This window comes from Pectinophora gossypiella, chromosome 4 (genome assembly GCF_024362695.1).
Source record: "Pectinophora gossypiella chromosome 4, ilPecGoss1.1, whole genome shotgun sequence".
Classification (NCBI taxonomy): Eukaryota; Metazoa; Arthropoda; class Insecta; order Lepidoptera; family Gelechiidae; genus Pectinophora; species Pectinophora gossypiella.
The window spans coordinates 17992784-18016087 of record NC_065407.1 but is presented as its reverse complement, the minus strand read 5'-3'; the positions used below and the strand labels follow the sequence as shown (position 1 = coordinate 18016087).

Sequence of the window (23304 nt, the reverse complement as noted above, 5' to 3'; positions counted from 1 at the left end):
ATCGTGAGGAAATCTATATTCCCGAGAAACCCGTATTGCGTTTCGAACGCGCATGTCTTCAGAATACGAGTATATGTGACCTAACCTGTATTGGGCTGGTTTTCTCTTCGCGGGTTGGAAATTCAGACAGGCAGTCAAAGTGGCAAAAATCCGGATCTGTCAAAACTTCAGGTTAGGGAAGCGATACCCCGTGAAATTATCATACATAAGATTTATAATGATCACTGTATAAGTAATATTATAAGTAATCAGTCATCGCATCGAATTTTTCTATGTGCCTTGAACTTTGAGGAATAGTTACATCGCGATAAAGTCCAAAATAATGAAAATTGACGTAACGTAAGGGAGCCCAAGCCAGGTAAGTAAATTATATAAGATTGATTATGTAAGTAACATAGAAAACGAAATAAAGATTTATTATAAAGGTACACAAAATATTGTGTAACAAAAATACCTTATGCTTTCAATTATCGCGTAATTGGACTGTTGGCTAGGCAAAGGTCAGGAGTTAGAATAGAATATCTTGCAAGCCCTTAAATAGATTATTTTAATATTCGTCACGTTGATCTAACAGAAGTCTCGGTGACGCGTGGGTACTTAGTTCATCTTGTGGTTACCTCGTAAACAGCCTATATACGTCCCACTGCTGGGCACAGGCCTCCCCTCAATCAACCGGAGGGGATATGGAGCATACTCCACCACGCTGCTTCACTGCGGGTTGGTGAAGGTATTTTTACGGCTAATAGCCGGGACCAACAGCTTAACGTGCCCTCCGAAGCACGGAATCATCTTACTTTTTCCGACAATCAGGTGATTCAAGCCTGAAAAGTCCTTACCAAACAAAGGACAGTCTCACAAAGTGATTTCGACCATGTCCCCATCGGGAATCGAACCCGGACCTCCAGATCGTGAGCCTGACGCTCTTACCACTAGACCACGGAGGCTGTTACCTCTAATTAACCCAATTGGGAAAGTGCTTAATATTTACTTTTACGGCTTCTTCTATCGTGTGGGTTGTGAGGTGAATGACCAATCTCATCAACCCTAACCGTTTCTGAAGTTCCTAGTTGTGGGAAATTCTATTCTACCACCACTATATTAATAATATTTGTTTTCTAGAACTCAGAAGACCGCAACGAGACAGTATCGATCCTGCGATGGACTCCGCGGATGGAGCATGATAGCCACGTCATCACCTGTCGAGCCTCACACATCAAACTTGACAACTCTGTCATTGAGACTACACTGTCCCTCAATTTGCATTGTAAGTTGGATTTTAGAAATATTTGAGCAGATAAACAAACCATTAGCATAGCATAAATCTATCTCTTTATCGTGTGGATTGTGAGGTGAATTACCAATCTCATGAACCCTGACACCAGGGTTATTATTGAGCTGCCAAAGGCCCCTGACATGGCTCATGTAACAATTACTCACTAACACGAATACTACGAATAGAACGGTAACTTTCCGCCCCGCACTAATTTGTAGCGGGCGCCGAGCTAGATTTACCTCACCCCCTCTGGATGTTACCTCTAGTCTAAATGGCCGTAATCCGATAACTAGTAAGGTGTAATGCACGCAGAACCTCACATGACTCATATATAACGATTACGTACTTACATCAGTAAGTAGTAACCAGGACCAGCGGCTTAACGTGCCTTCCGAAGCACGGATCGTCTTACTTTCGGACAATCAGGTGATCAGCCTGTAATGTTCTAACCAAACTAGGGACCACAAAGCAATTTTGGTGATATGTCCCCACCGGGAATCGAACCCAGGACCTCCGGATCGTGAGCCCAACGCTCAACCACTGGACCACGGAGGCCGTTTTAGTATGGTAAAATAGCCCTATTCGGAGAACGCGTGACTTACATCATATTGTCATGGATTCGAATCCTGGATCTCGATTTTAAATTAATATTTGCATCTTAGATTTTTGATATCACGTCTTCTTCTATCGTGTGGGTTGTGAGGTGAATTAGCAACCTCATCAACCCTGACACCAGGGTTATTATTGAGCTGCCAAAGGCCTATGACATGGCTCATGTAACAATTACTCACTAACACGCATACTACGAATAGAACGGTAACTTTCCGCCCCGCACTAATTTGTAACGGGCGCCGAGCTAGATTTACCTCACCCCCTCTGGATGTTACCTCTAGTCTAAATGGCCGTAATCCGATAACTAGTACTAACGCACGCAGAACGTGTGTCTCGCTCGCACTCACGCTGTAAAGCAGCACACGGTAAGACTAAGATTTTTGTTTAAAGTGTCCGGGATACGAGGTAGAAATCGCAATAACCAATTATATTGAAATTTAAATTAACTAACTACAACAACAAATCTTTGACAACAAGACAAGAAGAAGAGTCAACAACTAATAACTAATCCAAGTAAATGCGAAGTTGCTAAGCAAACCTCTGTTTGTAGTATTTGGATTGGTTATCCCTTCAAATTGAAAGTTCAGATTATTAAAATGATTTCTGAAAAAACTAAAAACCAAACCGGTAAACAGGAAATAAAACTAAAACGCGTGAGTGTCAGAATTGTCGGTCACTCGGCGTATTTAAAGTTGAAATGGTGCGCAATAAATGCTTCCTTATTAGTGCCGCTTAATGCCTTTTGCCAGATATTTGCTTCCAACTTAGGTATTTTAAAAAAATAATAATATAAAAAAGTGACCGGCCATTCTGACATCAGTATGGCCGGTCACTTTTAAATGCTGTAGAGTACAAGATGCGTGTAGTAACGGAAATATTCATGAGACAAATATTGCTTTTCCATTACTGCCCAGAAACTTGTAATAAGTACAGCCTATAACTGTTCCGGTAAAAACGACATCGGCTAGGGAGATGATGAACTAATCCAAGTAAAACTAGCAACTGATTTGAAGTGTGACCTCATCTCAAAGCTTAACATCTAACCGTGGAACTATCGCTGAGAAGTTCCGTAGGTCTCTTGGGAAATAAATCTAATACTGTCTAGGAGCCGCAATAAAAACCAGGAAAAAATATTACGGGGCATAGAAAATACTGCTTCGATTCGAGAAAATTGTTCGGCCTTGAGATAGTATTGATAGATAAAGTATATATGTACGCAGTGATATACCGGCACATTACTAAAATAAAGTAGGGCGCTTAAATTGTTTGCTTACAGTATTATCTGTGGGTATTGGGAAGTTACTGGGTTGAAATACGGTGTAAATATTTGATTACTTACTACCGGCGTCTTAGCCAAGTCCAACTTCAACTTTGTGGTTGTATGGCAACCGGTCGTCATAGAGTACTTAGCCAAGTTGCAAACGATTGTGACAATCAAGGTTGGTCAAAGGTGACATGTCAAATTCATTCTTTTTTGTTTTCCGCGAAGGGTAAGGCAAAGGGAACTATGCCCATACAGCCATGTCTTACGTATTTTGTCAAATTCATATATTTTTATCGCTGTCAATGTTGTTTTTTTTCATCTTGGCTAAGGCCCCAGGTATTATAGGTTTGGGTGGACTAACGTGGCCACAAAATATGGCGTATTTTTTTATTTTTTTTCAGAATGGTAAAATAGCCCTATTCGGAGAAAGCGTGACTTACATGGTACTGTCATAGATTCAAATCCCGGATCGCGATATAAAATTCATATTTGGATCTTAGACTTTTGATATCACGTCTTCTTCTATCGTGTGGGTTGTGAGGTGGAGTACCAACCTCATCAACCTTGGTGTCAGGGCCATTGAGCCGCCAAAGGCCTTTGAAATGGCTTTGATATCCTGTGGTTTCCAAGATTTTAGCCCGGATAACGGCAATAGGCTTGCCTCTTATTTTATGGGACTTAAAAATAGCTGGCAAGGAGTGGGTGTATACAAGTTGTTAGTGACATCTTAAAGAATTCTAAAGGGAATGATTCAGAACATGATTCTGAGATAATAATCAAGTAGAATTTCCTGTCGGAAAATTTTAGTGTATTTTTATAATTTTTCAGTTTCATCCATATAATTCCGACGCAAAATTCCACGTGAAATCAACTCAGAATCATGATCGGAATCAGAACTCAAAGTTCGTTCTTGTTACTAACACCCTGTATATTTCCCTCTGCCTACCCTGACAGGGGATACAGGCGTGATGCTTCATTATGTTTTAATCATGTCAGTCTAGATACAATGAAACTCTAACAACATACTTCTTTTATCCAACAGATATGCCGATAGTAGTCCTACAGTTGGGGTCGAAATTGAACCCTAACGACATTGAAGAAGGTGACGACGTCTACTTCGAATGCGTGGTGCGCGCCAACCCTCCGGCTTATAAAGTCGTTTGGGAACATAATGTGAGTACAACATCGAACACTTTCAAACATAAACTGCCTATATACGTCCCACTGCTGGGCACAGGCCTCCTCTCAATCAACCGGAGAGGGTATGGAGCATACTCCACCACGCTGCTTCACTGCGGGTTGGTGGAGGTGTTTTTACGGCTAATAGCCGGGACCAACGGCTTAACGTGCCCTCCGAAGCAAGGAATCATCTTACTTTTTCGGACAATCAGGTGATTCAAGCCTGAAAAGTCCTTACCAAACAAAGGACAGTCTCACAAGGTGATTTCGACAATGTCCCCATCGGGAATCAAACCCGTACCTCCAGATCGTTAGCCTAACGCTCTTACCACTAGACCACGGAGGCTGTTACCGGACTTGCACCAATAAATTTATTCATCTTACGTGCAATTTTCACTAACACAGTTGGCTTGACCATTATAAACGGCGATACAGCTACCATGTTGGTCGAACAGAAAGTTCGATGAGGCATCTTTCGGTCTTCTTCTTCTATTGTGTGGGTTGTAAGGTGGATTACCTACCTCATCAACCCCGATGTCAGGGTTTGTTAGACCTTATGTTACATTCACACATTTTATACGGTGCAAATTCGATCTAGGAACATCAATCATTACATCGCATAGTTTAGCGATCTTCTATCGTGTGGGTTGTTACTATTGAGCCGCCAAAGGCTCCTGACATGACTCATGTAACGACTACGTACTTACATCAGTAAGTAGTAACCGGGACCAACGGCTTAACGTGCCTTCCGAAGCACGGATCGTTTTACTTTCGGACAACAGGTGATCAGCCTGTAATGTCGTAACCAAACTAGGGATCACGTAGTGATTTTTGTGATATGTCCCCACCGGGATTCGAACCCGGGACTTCCGGATCGTAAGCCCAACGCTCAAGCACTTGACCTCAGAGGCCGTCTTTCGGAAAATATGCCTGTGACTACCCCAATTGGGATATAGTCGTACAGAATTCCAACTCCTGCGATCCTGTCACATTATTTTCACTTCTTCCACTCTCATGAAAGTCTTCGTCTAACCTCGCCGGTTTAGAGTACTCAATATAAAGGGAAATAGGCGTGATATTTTGTGTATAAAAAGTAAATATATTTTTTTGTGAAGGCGTTTTTTGTGCAACGTTTTTTCCTTAGGCATCATAGTTAATATGGGAAAGATTTGTTTTAAAGAGAGATAATTATGCCCTGGAGGAGCTCGATGGCGCAGCGGTAAACGCGCTTGGTCTGCGATTGTTCAAGGTAAGCAACTTTCGCAAAGGCCGGTCATGGGATGGCTGACCGCAAAAAAAAGTTTTCATCTCGAGCGTCTCCGTGCTTCGGAAGGCACGTTAAGCCGTTGGTCCCGGCTGCATTAGCAGTCGTTAATAACCACCAATCCGCACTGGGCCCGCGTGGTAGTTTAAGGCCCGATTTCCCTATCCATCCATAGGGAAGGCCCGTGCCCCAGCAGTGGGGACGTTAATGGGCTGAAGATGACGATGATGAATTATGCCTTATTCGTAGTAATTAATACATTGAGTGTGTGTAATTATATACCTAAGTATTATACTCATAGAATAAAATGTATACCATTCAAGTAGGTTAACTATATGGAATATAAAATGAGCAAATTCGCCCTCGGGCTAGATATTAAGTGGGTGACTTGCTACCCTAACCTTTTCATTCTTATGCGTACTCACTGAAGCGAAGTGGCACTGAGTGACAGTTGATCGCTTTAAGCCTAGGTTACACAGTGCGAGCTAACATGCGAGCTGACCGAGTCAGTTGTTGAGGTGCAGCTACTAAGCACGTGTGACCGCATCATATTAGTTACTGTCATGTGCGAGTGGGACAGTTGCTCGCGTTCGAGTTACTTCAACATTTTTTGTTTTTACTCGCTACTTGCCTTCCCCCACCACACCACTCGCATGCCGCTCGGTCGTCAACTCGCACGATTTTGCGAAATGACAGTAGCTCGTACGCTCGAGCCCACGCCGGGTACAGTGTTTCTTGTTTGGGCGACATGATACAAACGAATTATACCAGTACACTGGTATGGTAGCTGTCTTCAGTTTGCAAAGTGTGACCGTGCGAGGCGAGTCGAACTACTGTCATACGAGTACACAGGCACAGTAGCTGTCTATTGTCACATCAGCTGCTCGCACTGTGTAACCTAACCTTTATAAACAGTTTGATTTACAACTACTTAACTGTAAAATATTAGTAACATAATACCAAAAGCGGAATAAAGGTAATAACCACGCTATTGCCCAAACTAATCTACTCACATAATTGATGTTCACCATGGTAACTCAGTGGACGAAATTTGAAATTACCGCACATTTTGCGAGGCAAAATCCATTCACTTTGACTTTATATTCGGCTGGAACTGAAGTACTAAAGAGCACTGATGGATGCAATGAAAATAAAGCGGTTTCAGCTGCAGATACCGGATTGTGGTCAAGTATTACAATTTGTTTGCGATATTCATTTCCGACAGACGCGGGAATTATTTGAAAGCAAAACATATATCCCTAATGGAATGAGCGGAGCCACAAATAATCAAAGACAACTTGCAGCCATTTTTGACGCCTCTCTCTTGTAGCATTCTCTCTCCAAACGCCCCGTATCGTGTGCTCTATGTCTAAAACATAGCTCAGCCTAGTTCTTGCACCAGTTACCTACCTTGCATCTTATTTCTAATGCTAAGTAGTCGTTACATGAGCCACGTCTGCCTTTGGCGGCTCATTAATAACCCTGACACCGGGGTTGATGAGGTTGGTAATTCACCTCACAACCTACACGATAGGAGAAGAGAAGAATGATAAACGTATTGAATTATGTACTTTTTACACAATAAATATTTTTTATTATCACGCGAACTGCATACAATCTCTCCGATAACAGTCAGTGTCGTCATGCATTTTTTTTCGGTTTTTGCCATTTGTATACGAAGTTTCTTATAAGTATTCTTGTGCAATTTTCACTAACTAACGCAGTTGGCTTTTTTTTTGACGTGACTTATTGTAGATTTGCCGCAGATGGCATTATCTACTTGGCCGGAGCTGGCACGACTGTTATAGACGGCGATACGGCTCACCACCTATCTTCTTCTATCGTGTGGGTTGTGAGGTGGAGTACTAACCTCAGGTGGTGTCAGGGTTACTATTGAGCCGCCAAAGGCCCCTGACATGGCTCATATAGCGACTACTTACATCAGCAAGCACAAGCAAGCAGTAACCGGAACCAACGGCTTAACATGCCTTCCGAAGCACGGAGCACAAAGTAATTTTTGTGATATGTCCGCGGGAATCGAACCCCGGACCTCCGAATCGTAAGCACAACGCTCAACCACTGGTCCACGGAGGTCGTTATCCACCACCACCTATCACGTTGAAAGAAAGATAGAAAGCCCGGTGAAGTGTGGATACTTAGTTCATCTTGGTGGATGTAGTCGTGAGCGTATGCTATTCTTTGCAGGGTCAAGTGATGACGCACAATCAAAGAGCGGGAGTCATAGCCGGGTCAGCCCACCTCGCGTTGCAAGGGGTGTCGAGAGAACAGGCGGGGAAGTACGTCTGCACAGCCTCGAACGTTGAGGGGGACGGGAAGTCCGCTCCTGTCAATCTCCAGGTTATATGTAAGTATATAATATATTCTATTTGGAGTCCTAAGACTGAATGTCAAATCAAATCAAATACACTTTATTGAACAGAACTAAATTACAACAATCAGACATAACACATGAATTCAGTACAAATTGGGTGACCTTATCGCTCTAGAACAATTTCTTCCAGGCAATCATTACTAGGAAACAAACATTTATCAAATTTTGGTGCGGGATGGTGCAACAAGAAATAAATACTCAATATAATATAATACATATTTACTATACATATTTCTAAGCATAATCTAAAGAAACTATAATAATAAATAATGGTCTAAACACACACAGACAAAGGAACTATGCCCATAACAAAATACATCATACTTAATAGTAATATAGTACGATCTGCTGCACCTGAGTACGATCTAGACTTGTTTTGTTCTAAAGTATCCATGATGCGACAAAAAATTGCGAAAACTTTCTTTGAGACACAAGTGAATTATCAGCCCTAGTTTGAGAACGTCAAATGTTTGTATCTACCTTACTTAACCTGCTTTAACCTACCTACTTACTTAATTCTTGTTTTTTATAATTGTAAAAGGGTAAATAACTTAGCCACTATTAGGTGGAGACTTGTAATTAGCCTTTAGTTATTGTCTGGTTATTATGTTAGAAAATGTATATGGCCGTAAGTCTTCCTCAAAATAAATAAATAATAATAATAATAAATAAAATAGTACTAAGAATATCCGCATAAGGTTTCAAAATGAGCTCGTAACTAGTTTTTGAAGCTCTGCAAGAGTTAGCGACCCTGACGGAAGCAGGTAAGGAGTTCAAGTAACCCAACCTGTACTGGGCTACTTTTCCCTACGTGAGCGTGGGTTAGAAAATCATAAAACAAAACGAAAAGCGGTAAAGGAACCCTACTCTCCCGAGAAATATTTTTTCGGAGGTATGTGACCTAACCTGTATTGGGCTGGTTATCCCATCGCGGGTTGGAAGGTCAGACAGGCAGTAGCTTCTGTAAAAAACCGGACCTGGTCAAATCTTCAGGTTAGGTAAGCGGACCATGTGAAAAACGGGATATTGTTAGAAAGATGATGGGTTGGAAAATCAGACAGGCGGTCGCTTCTGTAAAAACTGGACCTGTCTAATGTCCAGGTTAGGTAAGCGGTCTCTGTGAAAACGGGATAACGCTAAGAAGTGTCTATGTTATTTTTTTCTTCAAAAAAGATTATGATCTTTTTTTTCCATTTTTACCCCCTTTCTGTTATTCATGGCCTTTGAAGGCTTGTAAATATAATATCATAGATTTTCATAGAAAAATTCTGGTATCTTTATCTTTTGTTATTGTAAATAACTCAGTGAATTCTTATTCATCAAATAGTTTCATAAGGAAATTTCGCTATTTTTGGTAGCACGTGTAACGTGTTCTTTGATTTCTTTTTTTTTCCTTATTTCAACAGCCAAAGAACTTTGTTTTTATAACTGGTTATTTTCATTTTTCCAACACAGTTAATAACGTAGGTACAGTACTGTTTGCGCATAATTCCTTTAAAATATCTACTTGTTTTTTAGTCAAATAAAATATATGTTTTTGCAATTTACTAAGCATTATATGTATTTTAAAAGAAAATATAGCCATTAGACATAACATAAACAGCCTTTATATGTCCCACTGCTAGGTATAGGCCTCCCCTCAATCAACCTCAAGCCATCAATAAAATTATTTTACATTTCGTGTTATAGTATATAAACTATTTTCATATGTACCTAATCTTATGGTAGGCCATAATAGAGTGAGTAGTGAATGCTGTAATAGGGGAAAATCTAACTGGAATAGGTACTTAATAAATTTTCAAGCAGTTCTTTATTTGAAAATGTTTCAAAGCTAATTCACTTAAAACTTCGCTTGTTTTACTGCAAATTCTTGTAGAATTAACAAGTCCAAATAATGTATTATGTACAGAAACGCCTGAAAAACTTAGAAGTATTTAATTTTAGTGCTGCACCATGTAAAGTTGGTAAACTCTAAGCTGTTGGCATCATAATGCAAAATAATGCTTAGTACAAAGACCACAAACTTTTGTTGCATAGAAAATTTAAATTGAGCCTGTAACTTTACCTACTTTTCCTGTAGTTTTCCTTTTAGTACTTAGTGAAGCACTAAGTAATTTATGGTGGTGAATTATGTGAGCACCTGCTAATGTTACCTATACTTTGGTGACAATTGAGGCCGACACAATTTTTTTGTGCGCAAATCTGTTATAAGGCAGGTCATATATAATATAATATAATATGTATATAATGTATCTCTTCTCTCGTGTGTTTCGAATGTGACTGGCAAAGCTGAACTTTGTTTTGAACACATTTATTTATAGCAGCTGGGCTACCACGAGTCGGCCATTTTACATTTCACCTTAGAAAAAGTCAAACAAAAATCTACGCTTGAATCGTTAAAAAACTGATTCATTATCTCCATTATTCCGTTTTTACTGGGTCCGCTTAGAATTGATAATTGATTGCTAAAGTAAAACAAGAGTGGGTACTAATAATGTTCGGAAAAGTAGCAACAACGGAAGTGAGTAGAACGTATTTCGGCGTGTTTTAGTTCGTAAGCAAATAAACATGGCGAAATTATGAAGTAGGGAGGCAACAGGCGGAATGTGTTCAGTGGCGTATTTAGGACGTTCCGAGTCCCATAGACCGGGGAGCGATGTTTCAGACCCATACGTATTGCATTCTTTTATGATAATTATACATATATCATTAGGTACGAATGGTCTTCCTATGAAAGTTACTTATTTTATTATTATTATTTATTTAAAGTATAAATTGTTGCGAGGAGCTCGGTGGTGCAGCGGTAATCGCGCTCGGTCTGCCATTGTTGAAGTTAAGCAACTTTCGCAAAGGCCGGTCATAGGATGGGTGACCAAAAAAAACAGTTTCCATCTCGAGCTCCTCCGTGTTTCGAAAGACACGTTAAGCCGTTGGTCCGGCTGCATTAGCAGTCGTTAATAACCACCAATCCGCACTGGGCCCGCGTGGTGATTTAAGGCCCAATCTCCCTATCCATCATAGGGAAGGCCCGTGCCCCAGCAGTGGGGACGTTAATGGGCTGGTGATGATGATAAATTGTACAAAAATTTATTTAAAGCTAAATATGTCGCCAAACTGCAGTGCAGTTTGTTGGCGACATATGCATTCAATTATTGTGACATTACCCAATTTGACAAAGATGGAGTTCCACTTACTATGATGCTAATACACCACAGTCACCTCCGCCAAGTGTAACAACGATTTTAATTTTTTTTCGAAATGCGGTGTTACATAATTTACGTTTCTCTCTCTATTTATTATGTTACCTTTTAATGCCTAAGATCTTATTTAGGACTTACTTTATAAGAACTGGACCTAGGGTTATTACCAAGGTAATCGAAATCCTCGCGGATAAAAACTCGGGCAGATAACTAGTTGAAAATAAATGTATTTCGTTTTATGTGGCAATATAGGGCTGGTAAAGGCGTTCTCCGAGCATCCTGCCTACTTATACTTTTTGCGCTGTTGCAAGGTATTATAATACGATAGAAAGATACAGTCCACCTAAGTGCGAAAGAGATATACAAACCTTTCTGAGCTGTCAAAACGTATAATAGTCCCTGAGTGATAAAGTCACTGAATCCGAGCCATACAAGGTCTACCCTTGGCAACCGCAAGGGTTCCGCAACCGGCCACTTCGCTTATGCAAATAAAAACTTTATTAATTTCGAAGTATTCATCAAGCGACTCAATTAAGCATATTTGATACACATATTTATTAAAAACGGAATGCGTATTAGGGATTACGGGCGTGAGTTTATGTATGTAGTTGTTTATGTAGTTTTAGGCGGATGAGACGTTCGTTATGTAAAATTGACGATTCAAAGTGTAACTATGTTACCTACTGAATAAAGATATTTTTGAATTTGAATTTGAATTTGAATTATGTATGTATGTGGAATGCGTATTATGAACAAGTTTTTAAACAAACATGATCACACGTGTTTGTAATAAGTGAATTTTGTGGTTTCTACCTATCTCAACGGGAAATAGGTCTGATCTTAAATATTCATATGTTTAATAGGGTAATTTCCAGCTAGTCAAATCAGTAACTTTTTACTAAACGTCAAAATTTGAAATTCCTATGGAAATTGTATGTAACGGAAACCTGTGACGTCATGAAAAAACGTGACAAAACGTCGCAGTTATATTAAATTGTTCATTATTAAAATTCATAAATAAGTTAAGTAGAAAAAAGAAAATAGTTATTAGAATTTTATAATTTATCTTCTACACAGAAAACTACCCAAGATGTTTATACAGCAACAAAGCTACTAAATCAACGTTTCAATTCACAGTACCGGCTCAATACACGGTCCCATGCATGTTATTGAGAATCCAAGTCTAGCATCGCATGCATTTGAGAGTTATGCGTGTCACGCGAGACGTGCATTCAATTTGCAACACCGATGGTGTGTAAAGCAGGAATCGGGTGTCGTTCAATTGATGGAGTATTCGGTCACATGCAAAGCGTGACTGCGAGAATTATGGCTATCTAGTCACGGAGTCATATGAGCGTGTTTTGTCAAACCATATGCAGTGCTGTGTTTCCTACCTGGTAGTAAACTTTTAAGCGATATTCGAAGTTTTTAAACGGTTGCTTTTGGTGCAGTAATGAGCAGCTGATACAACTATGCCTTCCTTTACTCCATCAAACAGTCATTCTTCTTCTTATGTTTGGGTCTCCTGATGTCAGTGTGATTATTGAGCTGCCAAAGGCCTCTGACAAGACTCATGTAAGAAGTGGATACTTAAGAAAATGCCTCCGTAACACGGACCATCTTACTTTCGGACAATCGTGTGATCACCCTGCAATGCTCTAACCAAACTAGGGATCACAAAGTGGTTTTTGTGATATATCTCTACCGGGAATCGAATGCGGGATTTCCAGATCCTGAGACCAACGTCTTAACCAGGGATCTAACATAATTATCCTACATTTAAACACACATGTCTCTTGTTTATGTATTCCATATGTCCAACTGGTCCGTCGTGTAGTCACCGTAACGGTTTGCTACGCCGTACACGTCTACGCCTATAACACTGTAATCCCAAATTCCGTTCCTAAGAGATTTCTGCCTTTACAGATAAACCCGTTTGCACAAATACTATGACAGCAATAGTGGGGGCCGCTCTCAACGAAGCAGCGAAGGTGACTTGCGAAGTCGACGCGTTTCCACCACCGAAGAACTTCCAATGGACTTTGAATAACTCTATGGGGACGATGGAACTTGAACCGGTAAGTAAATACAAAAAAAAAACTAGAGTAGTCCTTTTTACATTGTTAGTGTTGACAAGAAAAGTGTTTAATTTTTCGTATAAGGGTGCTGTAATAAATAATTATTTATGTTTTAAAGCCTAGTAATATTTTATTCTTCTTCTGTCGTGTGGGTTGTGAGGTGGATTACCAACCCCATCAACCATGGTGTCAGGGTTACTATTGAGCCGCCAAAGGCCCCTGATATGGCTCATGTAACGACTACTAACTTACATCAGTAAGTAGTCCCGGGACCAACGGCTTAACGTGCTTTCCGAAACACGGATCATCTTACTTTCGGACAATCAGGTGATCAGCCTGTAAAGTCCTAATCAAACAAGGTATCACAACATGATTTTTGTGATATGTCCCCACCGGGATTTCAACGCTCAAACCACTGGACCACGGAAGCCGTAAATATGTAGAAAATATATTACTCGCATTAACAACTTTCTCAATATTTTTCAACTTCTCAGCAGCAAAGATAAACAGTAATTGCAATGGTTTTCAGGATTTATGCCCGGAATGGCAATAGGCTCGCCCCCTAACACATGGGACTTAAACATAGCTAGCGAGGAGTGTGTGAGTGGATGTATACACCACACACCATTGTCTACCCTTTTGGGGATACAGGCGGGATGTTATGTTATATCATATCATGACATCATGTATCATACAACATAACATCATGCATCATACAACATGACATCATGTCATGTCGACTAGTGTTATAGATGGGAAATTATGTTAGATTAGGTTAGAAATGGAAAGTAATAAAACTTCATACATTGTTTTAAGTTTACGCGGTTATTATCATAATTAAAGCACATAATAACGGGTTCTTACCGCGTTTAAATGGGGATATGAGACTCCCGATATTTCGACACTGTTGCAAGTGCCATGATCACGGGATGACTGATGAGATTGGAGTGGAGTAGGTAGATCCATATTTTTTTTTTTTTAACTCCAATCTCATCAGTCATCCCGTGATCATGGCACTTGCAACAGTGTCGAAATATCGGGAGTCTCATATCCCCATTTAAACGCGGTAAGAACCCGTTATTATGTGCTTTAATTATAATAAAACTTCAACCCCAATTTCGGAACTAATTTCGGTGTGAATGTTTAATTTGGAGAGCTAATAGTAGCAAATACGAGAAATTCACTCGTATAAAGTATTCGACTTGTGGAAAGTTGAGTTTGTTTTCACGAACCTTTTGCAAACAGTGCGCTGTTGCTTTGACCAGCTGAGCGAGCGAGTCAATGGCCTTTTTACTTTAGTTTTCTGACAAAATATGCTCTTATGATTGTAGTCATATTCTCATTTGGTAACTTCTTTACTAATAAATTTAAAGTTATCGTTGTATGAGGTTTGAAGTAACATAACATAAGCTTAGGAATATATCCCAATTGGGGTAGTCAGAGGTACATCTATCGCAAGATTAACTAAGTACCCACGCCTCACCGCGCTTTCTGTTAGACCAAAATAATAGGTGGTGAGTTGTAAGACCGTTAATTTTCGGGACAATCGTATAATTAACTGAACTTTGTTTCATTGACAAAATTCACAGATGCAACTTTGTTACATAATATTTGAGGCGACCGAGTTTCTATCAAATTTTTCGACATAGTCATATTATACAGGGTGTAAGTGACATCGTATCGATGAACCGCTTGATATCAACTCTGAATCATCTCTTTAAGTATTCGTTACGATGTCACTAACAACCTGTATAAACCGAGGTTTAGGTATAAGTTTTAAATATATTCATTTATTTTGTTATGAACAATAAAAACAAATAATAATAATGGATTTAAATTGATATTTTTTGATTAACTTTGTGTTTTATGAAACATGGAAAATAGGAATTTCTCGTTAAAATATTTGTTAGTAATAAACCGGGATTATTTGAACTTATTATCCCAGAGAGATGAATATCTTGAAGGATGTACATTGACTAAATTGGAGATGTCTTTGGAAAAGGTAATACAACCTACTCTGTACCGGCGTGCGTGTTTGAAACGATTGACGAATGTGGAGGAAGCAAGAGAAGTGTGTCAAGATCGAAGTAAATGGAATTCCATAGTCTCTGCTTACCCCGGTGGTAAATAGGCGAGATTTTATGTATGTTGTATGTATAATGAATTTTTGTTGGTAACCTGTAAGTAATAGAAGGAAAACAGTTATATGGGAGAACTGTTTAGTCCGTCAATTTTCTTTCTATAACTTACAGGTTACCAAAAAAAAAATGCAACAAACTTAATACTATTTTCAATCCACAGGGCAAGTTCACAATAGACGCATCAGGGCGGTCTATTCTGACGTACACACCAGCAACTGAGGGGGATTATGGTTCCCTATCTTGCAGGGCTACCAACCTAGCAGGCCAACAGATAGAACCCTGCAGATACACTTTACTACCAGCAGTAAGGCCTGACCCGCCTTTCAACTGTTCTTCCTTGAACCTGACTGATGATTCAGCTGAGCTGAGATGTGTTGCTGGTAAGTCATTATAATAATTAAAACACATAATAACGGGTTCTTAACGCGTTTAAAATAGGGATATGAGACTCCCAACAACGACAATAACAATGTATAAGTCATTATAACTTTAGGGGGAGTCCAGGAGCCTTGCACCCTTTTTTAAGTAGCTATAGAATTTGAACTTAATATTGCAGATTTTTTTAAATACAAACGTGCATATTCTTTGATCAATTAGGCACTATTTGTTGGTACTCATTTTCAGATAACTCAACACGCTTATGTAATTCGTGTTTTAAAAAGTTTGCTTGTATTTGTGTCACAAAATACCTGCACATTGTAATGATTGTATTCTGAAATTACGTCACAGAAGTTAGTTGTGTATTGTAGAGGTCAGAGACCTCTTGCCAAAGCGGCGCCAACTAATGGCGGAATATACGTAAAAAATAACCTGTGTCCACAAAATCTCATACACCTTCAGCTCCAGTATGTAGTATTATATGTATATGGTTAAGGCCCTGCGCAGACGACAGACTATCCGTGACGCACTTTTTAGCCTATGCAATTAAATATAATTGCATAGGTTATATTTTCACACAATTAAATATAATTGCATAGGTTATATTTTCACAGACTAAAAAGTGCGTCACGGATAGTCTGTCGTCTGCGCAGGGCCTAATTGAAAACCTCGCAGTCCGCAGGATGGTATTATGTTTTTGTTTTTCTTTTGAATCTCATGACCAATATCGGAAAGTCTACTTCTTCTTCTGTCATGTGGGTTGTGAGGGGAATTACCAACCTCAGTAACCGTGATATCATGGGCCCTTAACAAGGCTCAGATAACGACTACTTACATCAGCAAGCAGTAACCGGGAACAATGACTTCACGTGCCTTCCGAACCACGGAACATCTTACTTTTCATCTCACATAGTGATTTTTGTAATAATATGTTCCATTGGGATTCGAAGGCAGAACCTTCAGATCGTGAGCCCAACGCTCAAGTTTTGGACCACGGAGACCGTTAGAAATCTCTACTAAAATCTATTAAGCGCAATATGAGAAGCCACGTAACCTTGCGAATTCTCCATTTGATATGTAATATTAATTGCAAGTTCATATATAGGTTATTATGATTGATCTAATAGTATAATATTACTTAGCTTACTCTAGCCACTTAAGGACACATTAGATGGATGACAAATCAAAGACGGTATAATCAAGAGGGTGTCATCTCCGTAATTAGTATGACTATGAAGTTCGTTACGGGTATATTACGCTTCATCAAACCATCTATCTAGTAAACATAAACTCACACCCGTAATCCGTAATGGAGTGGGCAGAGCCACAAGTAATCAAAGACAACTTGCAGCCACTGTTAATACGATGTAAGCTGGATATGATGAACCTTATGGCGATAAGGGATCAGCCTCTCGCCCATACCATAGGTCCATCATGTTAGAGAACACTCTGTCGGATTTTACAACATGCCCGGGAAGACAAGCAGCTGAACTTGCTTATTACAACAAATGTGTCTAAGTTCTGTAAAGGAATATACGTTGTCAATTTACTCAACATCTGCGGTAAACAGATGGGTTTCATCTAGCTAGGAAGGCAAGCGCAACACTACAGTCTACTTGAAGTCGGGATGCCGTTAGAATGCATTTAGCACGATTGCTTCGAAACTACACCGTGCCACGATCGTATTCACACACATGTTTATGTAGGTAACTGAAAAGTTACTTTGCACTTTAGTAAATGTGCATATAATACTAACCATCTTATAAATAAAAAAATATACCAGGGGTGAATGTGGGCTTAACTATTTGACAGCCAAGCTAAATTGAATCCAATTGCAAGAACAATCGGTGCGATTGTGATTTAGATGTGTTCGACCATATTATCTATGTGTACCTCATCTTGTTATTGTTATAATCTGTTAATCTGTCACCTATTATAATTGACGAATCAGCATTGCACAGTAAAACTTTTTAAGTTTGTGATGTACTGTACTAAACAGTCATGATAATGTACTTTGCAATTGTTTATAATAATAAAAAAAATATACAATTCGACTGAACTTTGCTTGGCTGTCAAATACTTAAAACCACGTTCAATCTTGCTTTATTTTTTATTTGTAAGGTACTATTAATACTATTAATTTGTAAACTTTACATACATACATAAACTCACGCCCGTAATCCCTTATGGGGTGGGCATAGCCACAAGTAATCAAAAACAACTTGCAACCACTGCTAATACGATGTCGTTAGCTGGATTATGGTGAATCTTATGGTGATGAGGGATTAGCCTATCGCCCATAACATAAGTCCATCATGTTAGAGGACACAATCCCTCTGTCGGATTTTACGACATGCCCGGAAAAACAAGCAACTGATGTTCTATGTTTTTTATTTCCTCCCAAAACACCATAGAAGCAATTTAATAATGTACAATTAAAGAGCCACATCATGGAAGCATAATTTGTAAATTACTTTGTGCGTCCATAATTGGTAAGCATATTATGTGTATTTTATATAGTCTCTTTGTATGTACTTCTGTTGACGCATCATAATAAATAAATACACAAAGAAAACACACAAGATGCTACAAAGGTCCTTCAAAACAATATTGCATTCCGAATAAAGCCCGTATTTGTACATACACAAATACAAACATTCATTATTGCACTCAAATAAGGTAACATTTACAATAAAACAGAGCTAGATTTGACCGTAGGTACTTATTTCAAATATTCCAAATATTATATATAAAATCACGCCTATAATTTTAATCCAGGGTAGGCAGAGCTACAGGCAATCAAAATACAACTAGCACCCACTTTTGAGAGATCCCAAGATGGACACGATAAACCGTATGGTTTTTCTCTCATCATCTCCCTAGCATTATCCCGTTTTACACAGGGTCCCTCAAGATTTGACAGGTCTAGTTTTTTACAGAAGCGACTTCATGTCTGACCTTCCAACCCACATAGGGAAAACCAGCCCAATACAGGTTAGGTCACATACCTCCGAAAATTTCTTCTTCGGGAATGTGGGTTTCCTCTCGATGTTTTCCTTCACTGCTGAGTACGTGATTATCATTTATGATCTAAACATGACTTCGAAAACAAATTCGAAAATCATCGGTTTAGGCCTGTGCTGGATTCGAACCTGCGACCTCAAAGTCAGAGGCAAGCGTTCTACCAACTCTTCCCACGGTTCTTCTTCTCTCATGTGAGTTGTAATTGTGAGATCCATAACCGACATCATCGACCTTGCTGTCAGGGTTACTAATGAGTGGCCAAAGGCCCCGGACATGGGTTATTAACGTACCTAAAGCAAGGATAAAAAGAATAAAATAAATTTATTGCCAGTAACAATTTAAATTTGCTATATAAACTAAGTACTTAATTATGAATATTGCGAATACGGGCAAAAGGAAATGGCTCAGCTTGTGCTGCCATGGAGCCATGTTATGTTAGGATCATCTTCCTTTCGAGTGATCAAAATTAAAGCACATAATAACGAGTTCTTACCGCGTTTAAATGGGGATATGAGACTCCCGCGATAATAACCGCGTAAACTTAAAACAATGTATAATCGAGTGATCAGCCTGCAATGTTTTAACCGAACTAGGGATTATAACGGCTGCAGAGGCGGAGATGGGAGCCATCGGTACGGCAATGCAGGACGGAAGGGGCATGTCACAGGGACAGTAACCTGGAACTTGACAGAGGGCAGCAGTAACTGTCAGTACTATTCAGAGGCAGAGGACAGGAGTCCTAGTATGGCTTTGTAATAGACTACTCTGGGCGCCATCCCACTCGCGTCAGACAGAGTACTGCGGGGCGGAAGGCAAGAGGGAAACCACTGCCCTATTTTTCCCTAAAAAAGTAGCATGGAGAGTATTTGGAAAATGCTACACCGACAAGAGCGTGGCTCTTAAATTGATGATGATGAGGGATTATAAAGTGAGTTTTGTGATAATTTATAATGTCCACACCGGGACTTGAATCCGGGACTGTCAGCCCACCATTCAACCACTGAACCATGGAGGCAACAATTATATGAATAAAAATCTCGTGAAATATTTTATTTTATTTGACTTAATTACTTTCTGAATGTCAACTTATTTATGTAGGGTCAAATCCAAGTTCAATTTTTTATCGAAAAAAAGCCAATTTATTTTTAGATTCAAATGAAAGGTTCCAATTCTAAATTAATTTTGACTTTGATAGAAAGTAATTTAATTTATTTTATTTTATTATTATAATATATTCTCTATGGAATAATTTGGTTTCATCTTATAAGATTTTTTACGCGCACCTCTCAAATATATTTTGTAACATACGAGTGAACAGGAGGTCTAATAAATTAACTCTGTTTAAATAAATTAAGCTGATGACTTCAATAAAAAAACACGAACTACAGAATAAACATTTACATAATGATACAACAAAACACAAATTTTATTTAAGTAAACATTGCAGTTAAATAAAATTTTCAGAAAAGAAAGGATTTATTTTATGAACAAAATTTAACATGAAAAACTAAATTCAATTTACAATAATTGATCATGTTTGGAGGGCGACTTTCGTTAGCTGTGTACCGAGAGTTTTATGAAATCCATGGCGACAAGTTGACAACCCAAGGCCTTGTACAGTACTTCTGGCTATGTACAGGGCCTGCCAGAATACCAATATAATAATTCTATAAAATATGATTACCAAAATAAGCTGTCATACGGTAGTCGATATATGAGCCATGCCTTTGTCGGCACGATAAAAACCCTGTCTCCATGATTGGCGTGATTGGTTATCCACCTTACAACCCAGACAGCAGAAGACCAAGCATAATACAATCACAATAATAATAAAAATAACATTGGTTGAGCAGGCGCCATAGTCTCCCAAAGCCCCACTAATCCCAACCTAATAGCCCAGTTCCCTTTGTTCCCATGATCTGCAATGGTTCTATACGAACCGGGGATTGTCTTTGGGTGCACTCTCATAGTGTAAATAGGGATAATCGCCGGTTGGAGTCACACCACATTTAGATTAAATTGTCTTAAGGGGCATCTACGTGTTGGCTTCAGCCCCACACACGCCTTCCAAAAGTCCGGGCCACCATAGGCCCGAGATATGGAAACGACATACATAAAATTAAAAAAATATGTAATCCCACAGGTTACGACGGCGGACTTCACACAACATACTTCGTGGAGGTGTGGGAATCAGGTGTTCTTCTAGCGAACGTGTCTACTGCTACTCCAGTATGGAAACTCCGTGGTCTTGGTTCTGGAAAAGCCTTGAAGCTTCTTTTCTACGCTAATAATGCAAGAGGGCGTTCTGAAACGACTACTCTGAGGGTCCACACGTTGTCAAGACTAGCCTTACATACAGGTAACTAATTAGTAACTAGTAATTACTAGATTGTTTCTAACGTTTCTCTTTTCTAAATTAGATACAGGTAAAAGGTTGTGTTAATATTAACACAAAAATTGGTAACTAGTAATTACTAGATTATTTCTAACGGTTCTTTTTTCTAAATTAAATATAGGTAATATTAACACGAAAATTGGTAAAGTAATTAATTACTAGATTATTTCTAACGTTTTTTTTTTTTAAATTAAATACGAGTAATATTGATACGAAAATTGGTAACTAGTAATTTCTAGATTATTTCTAACGTTTCTTTTTTCTAAATACTAGTGTGTTTTTCTACGAAAAATTTGTTCGAAAATTTTTAACTAGGTAGTTATTACTAGATTATTTCTAACGTTACTTTATTTCTTAATATTACACACACACATTTAGTACACACATATTTATTACACACGTTGAAACAACAATTACTGGATAGACGGTGTATTTATGTACATAAATACAGAGAGCTAAGTGACATCGTAATGAATACTGACTGAAGGGATGATTCTGACGACGGAAAATTCCATTTGATACTCAGAATCATGACGTGAATCACTGCCCTTATTATTTATTGCGATGTCACTTACACCCCGTACATGTACGTACAGGTAGCTGTAAAAGTACGTATGGGTGTTAGTAACACCGTAAAGAAAACTTTGGGGGATGATTCAGTCCATGTTTTTGAGACGACATCAAGTTGGATTTCCAGTCGGAAAATTCATGTCAATTTTTGTTTTTATTTTAAATTATTCGCAGTTCCACACTTTTGCGACGGGAGCATCCACTTGATATCAACTCTGAATCATAGTCTGAATAATAATATTATGTATACTGGGTGTTAGTGACATCGTAACGAATACTGAGAGAGATGATTCAGACCATGATTCTGAGTTAAAATCAAGTGGAATTTTCCGTCGCAAAATTCATGTTTTTTTTTAGTTTTTTTAAATTATTTTCAATTCTATACTTTTGCGATGGAAAATTCCACTTGATATTAACTCAGAATAATCAGATGAATCATCCCTCTCAGTATTCGTTACGATGACACTTACACCCCGTACAAGTACATACGGTAGCCATATAAGTACGTATGGTTGTTAGTGACACCGTAACGAATACTGAGGGGGATGGTTCAGACCATGATTCTGAGTTGATATCAAGTGGAATTTCGTGTCAAAAAATTCATGAAAATTTTTCTTTTCTTTTTAATTATTTTCCAATCCATACTTTTGCGACGGAAATTTCTACTTGATATCAACTCAGAATCATGGCCTGAACCACCCCTCAAAGTTTTCGTTACGATGTCACTAACACCCTGTATATGTATTTTTTGCGTAAGAACATAATAAAGTAGATAATTAAGAGTTTTTAAAGAAGGTTATTGTTTTCGTAATGACAACAAATTTATAAGTATGTTATTGCCTCCCTAATTCTTTCGCATAACATTTCAAGTGTTTACATGTGGAACAATGTTTTTCTGTTTGAAGAGGGTTTTTATGGAAAATCAGATAAAGTTGCTGTTAAAAGGTATAATTAATTATGAACATATACAGACAGAGAGACAGATCTATCATGTTTTTTTATGTATGACTTATTAAAATAAAAACAAACAACAAAGAGCCTCAGTGGTCTAGTGGTTAGAACGTCAGGCTCACAATCTGGAGGTCTGGGTTCAATTCCCGATGGGTACATTTTCCAAATCACTTTGTGAGACTGTCCTTTGTTTGGTAAGGACTTCGCAGGCTTGAATGACCTGATTAGCCGTAAAATTCAGATGATTCCGTGCTTCGGACAACAACTCATCTAACCCGCAGTGGAGCAGAATGATAGAATTTGCTCCATACAGGTTGATTACGAGGACATATATAAGCTGTTTATGTTATGTTTATGTATGACATATTGTAGGTTTGCCTAAAATGGCAATAACCACTTGGCCGGGCAAATGCGCTCACCCGGTACAAATTTAAAACAATCGGCCTAAATGTGAAGCCCTGCTCAGGGCCTTGTCTGGGTTATATTTGAAAGAATCAATACAATTTATACATTCCCTGTTTTCACGAAATAGGTACACTAGAATATAAGGTGGCGCCCTAAGGTTGCCTGGCAGAAATTTAGC

The 23304-nt window shown here is 38.8% G+C and overlaps 1 protein-coding gene across 1 annotated transcript in view; it reads left to right on the top strand.

Moving 5' to 3' along the window:
• Window positions 1-23304, top strand: part of LOC126366496 (synaptogenesis protein syg-2-like) — a 58120-nt gene that overhangs the window by 24305 nt on the left and 10511 nt on the right. The window contains exons 5-10 of the mRNA XM_050009610.1: window positions 1120-1264; window positions 4192-4322; window positions 7798-7957; window positions 13111-13262; window positions 15564-15783; window positions 20949-21164. Coding sequence (XP_049865567.1) covers window positions 1120-1264; window positions 4192-4322; window positions 7798-7957; window positions 13111-13262; window positions 15564-15783; window positions 20949-21164 — 1024 coding nt within the window. The remainder of the gene's footprint in view (window positions 1-1119; window positions 1265-4191; window positions 4323-7797; window positions 7958-13110; window positions 13263-15563; window positions 15784-20948; window positions 21165-23304) is intronic.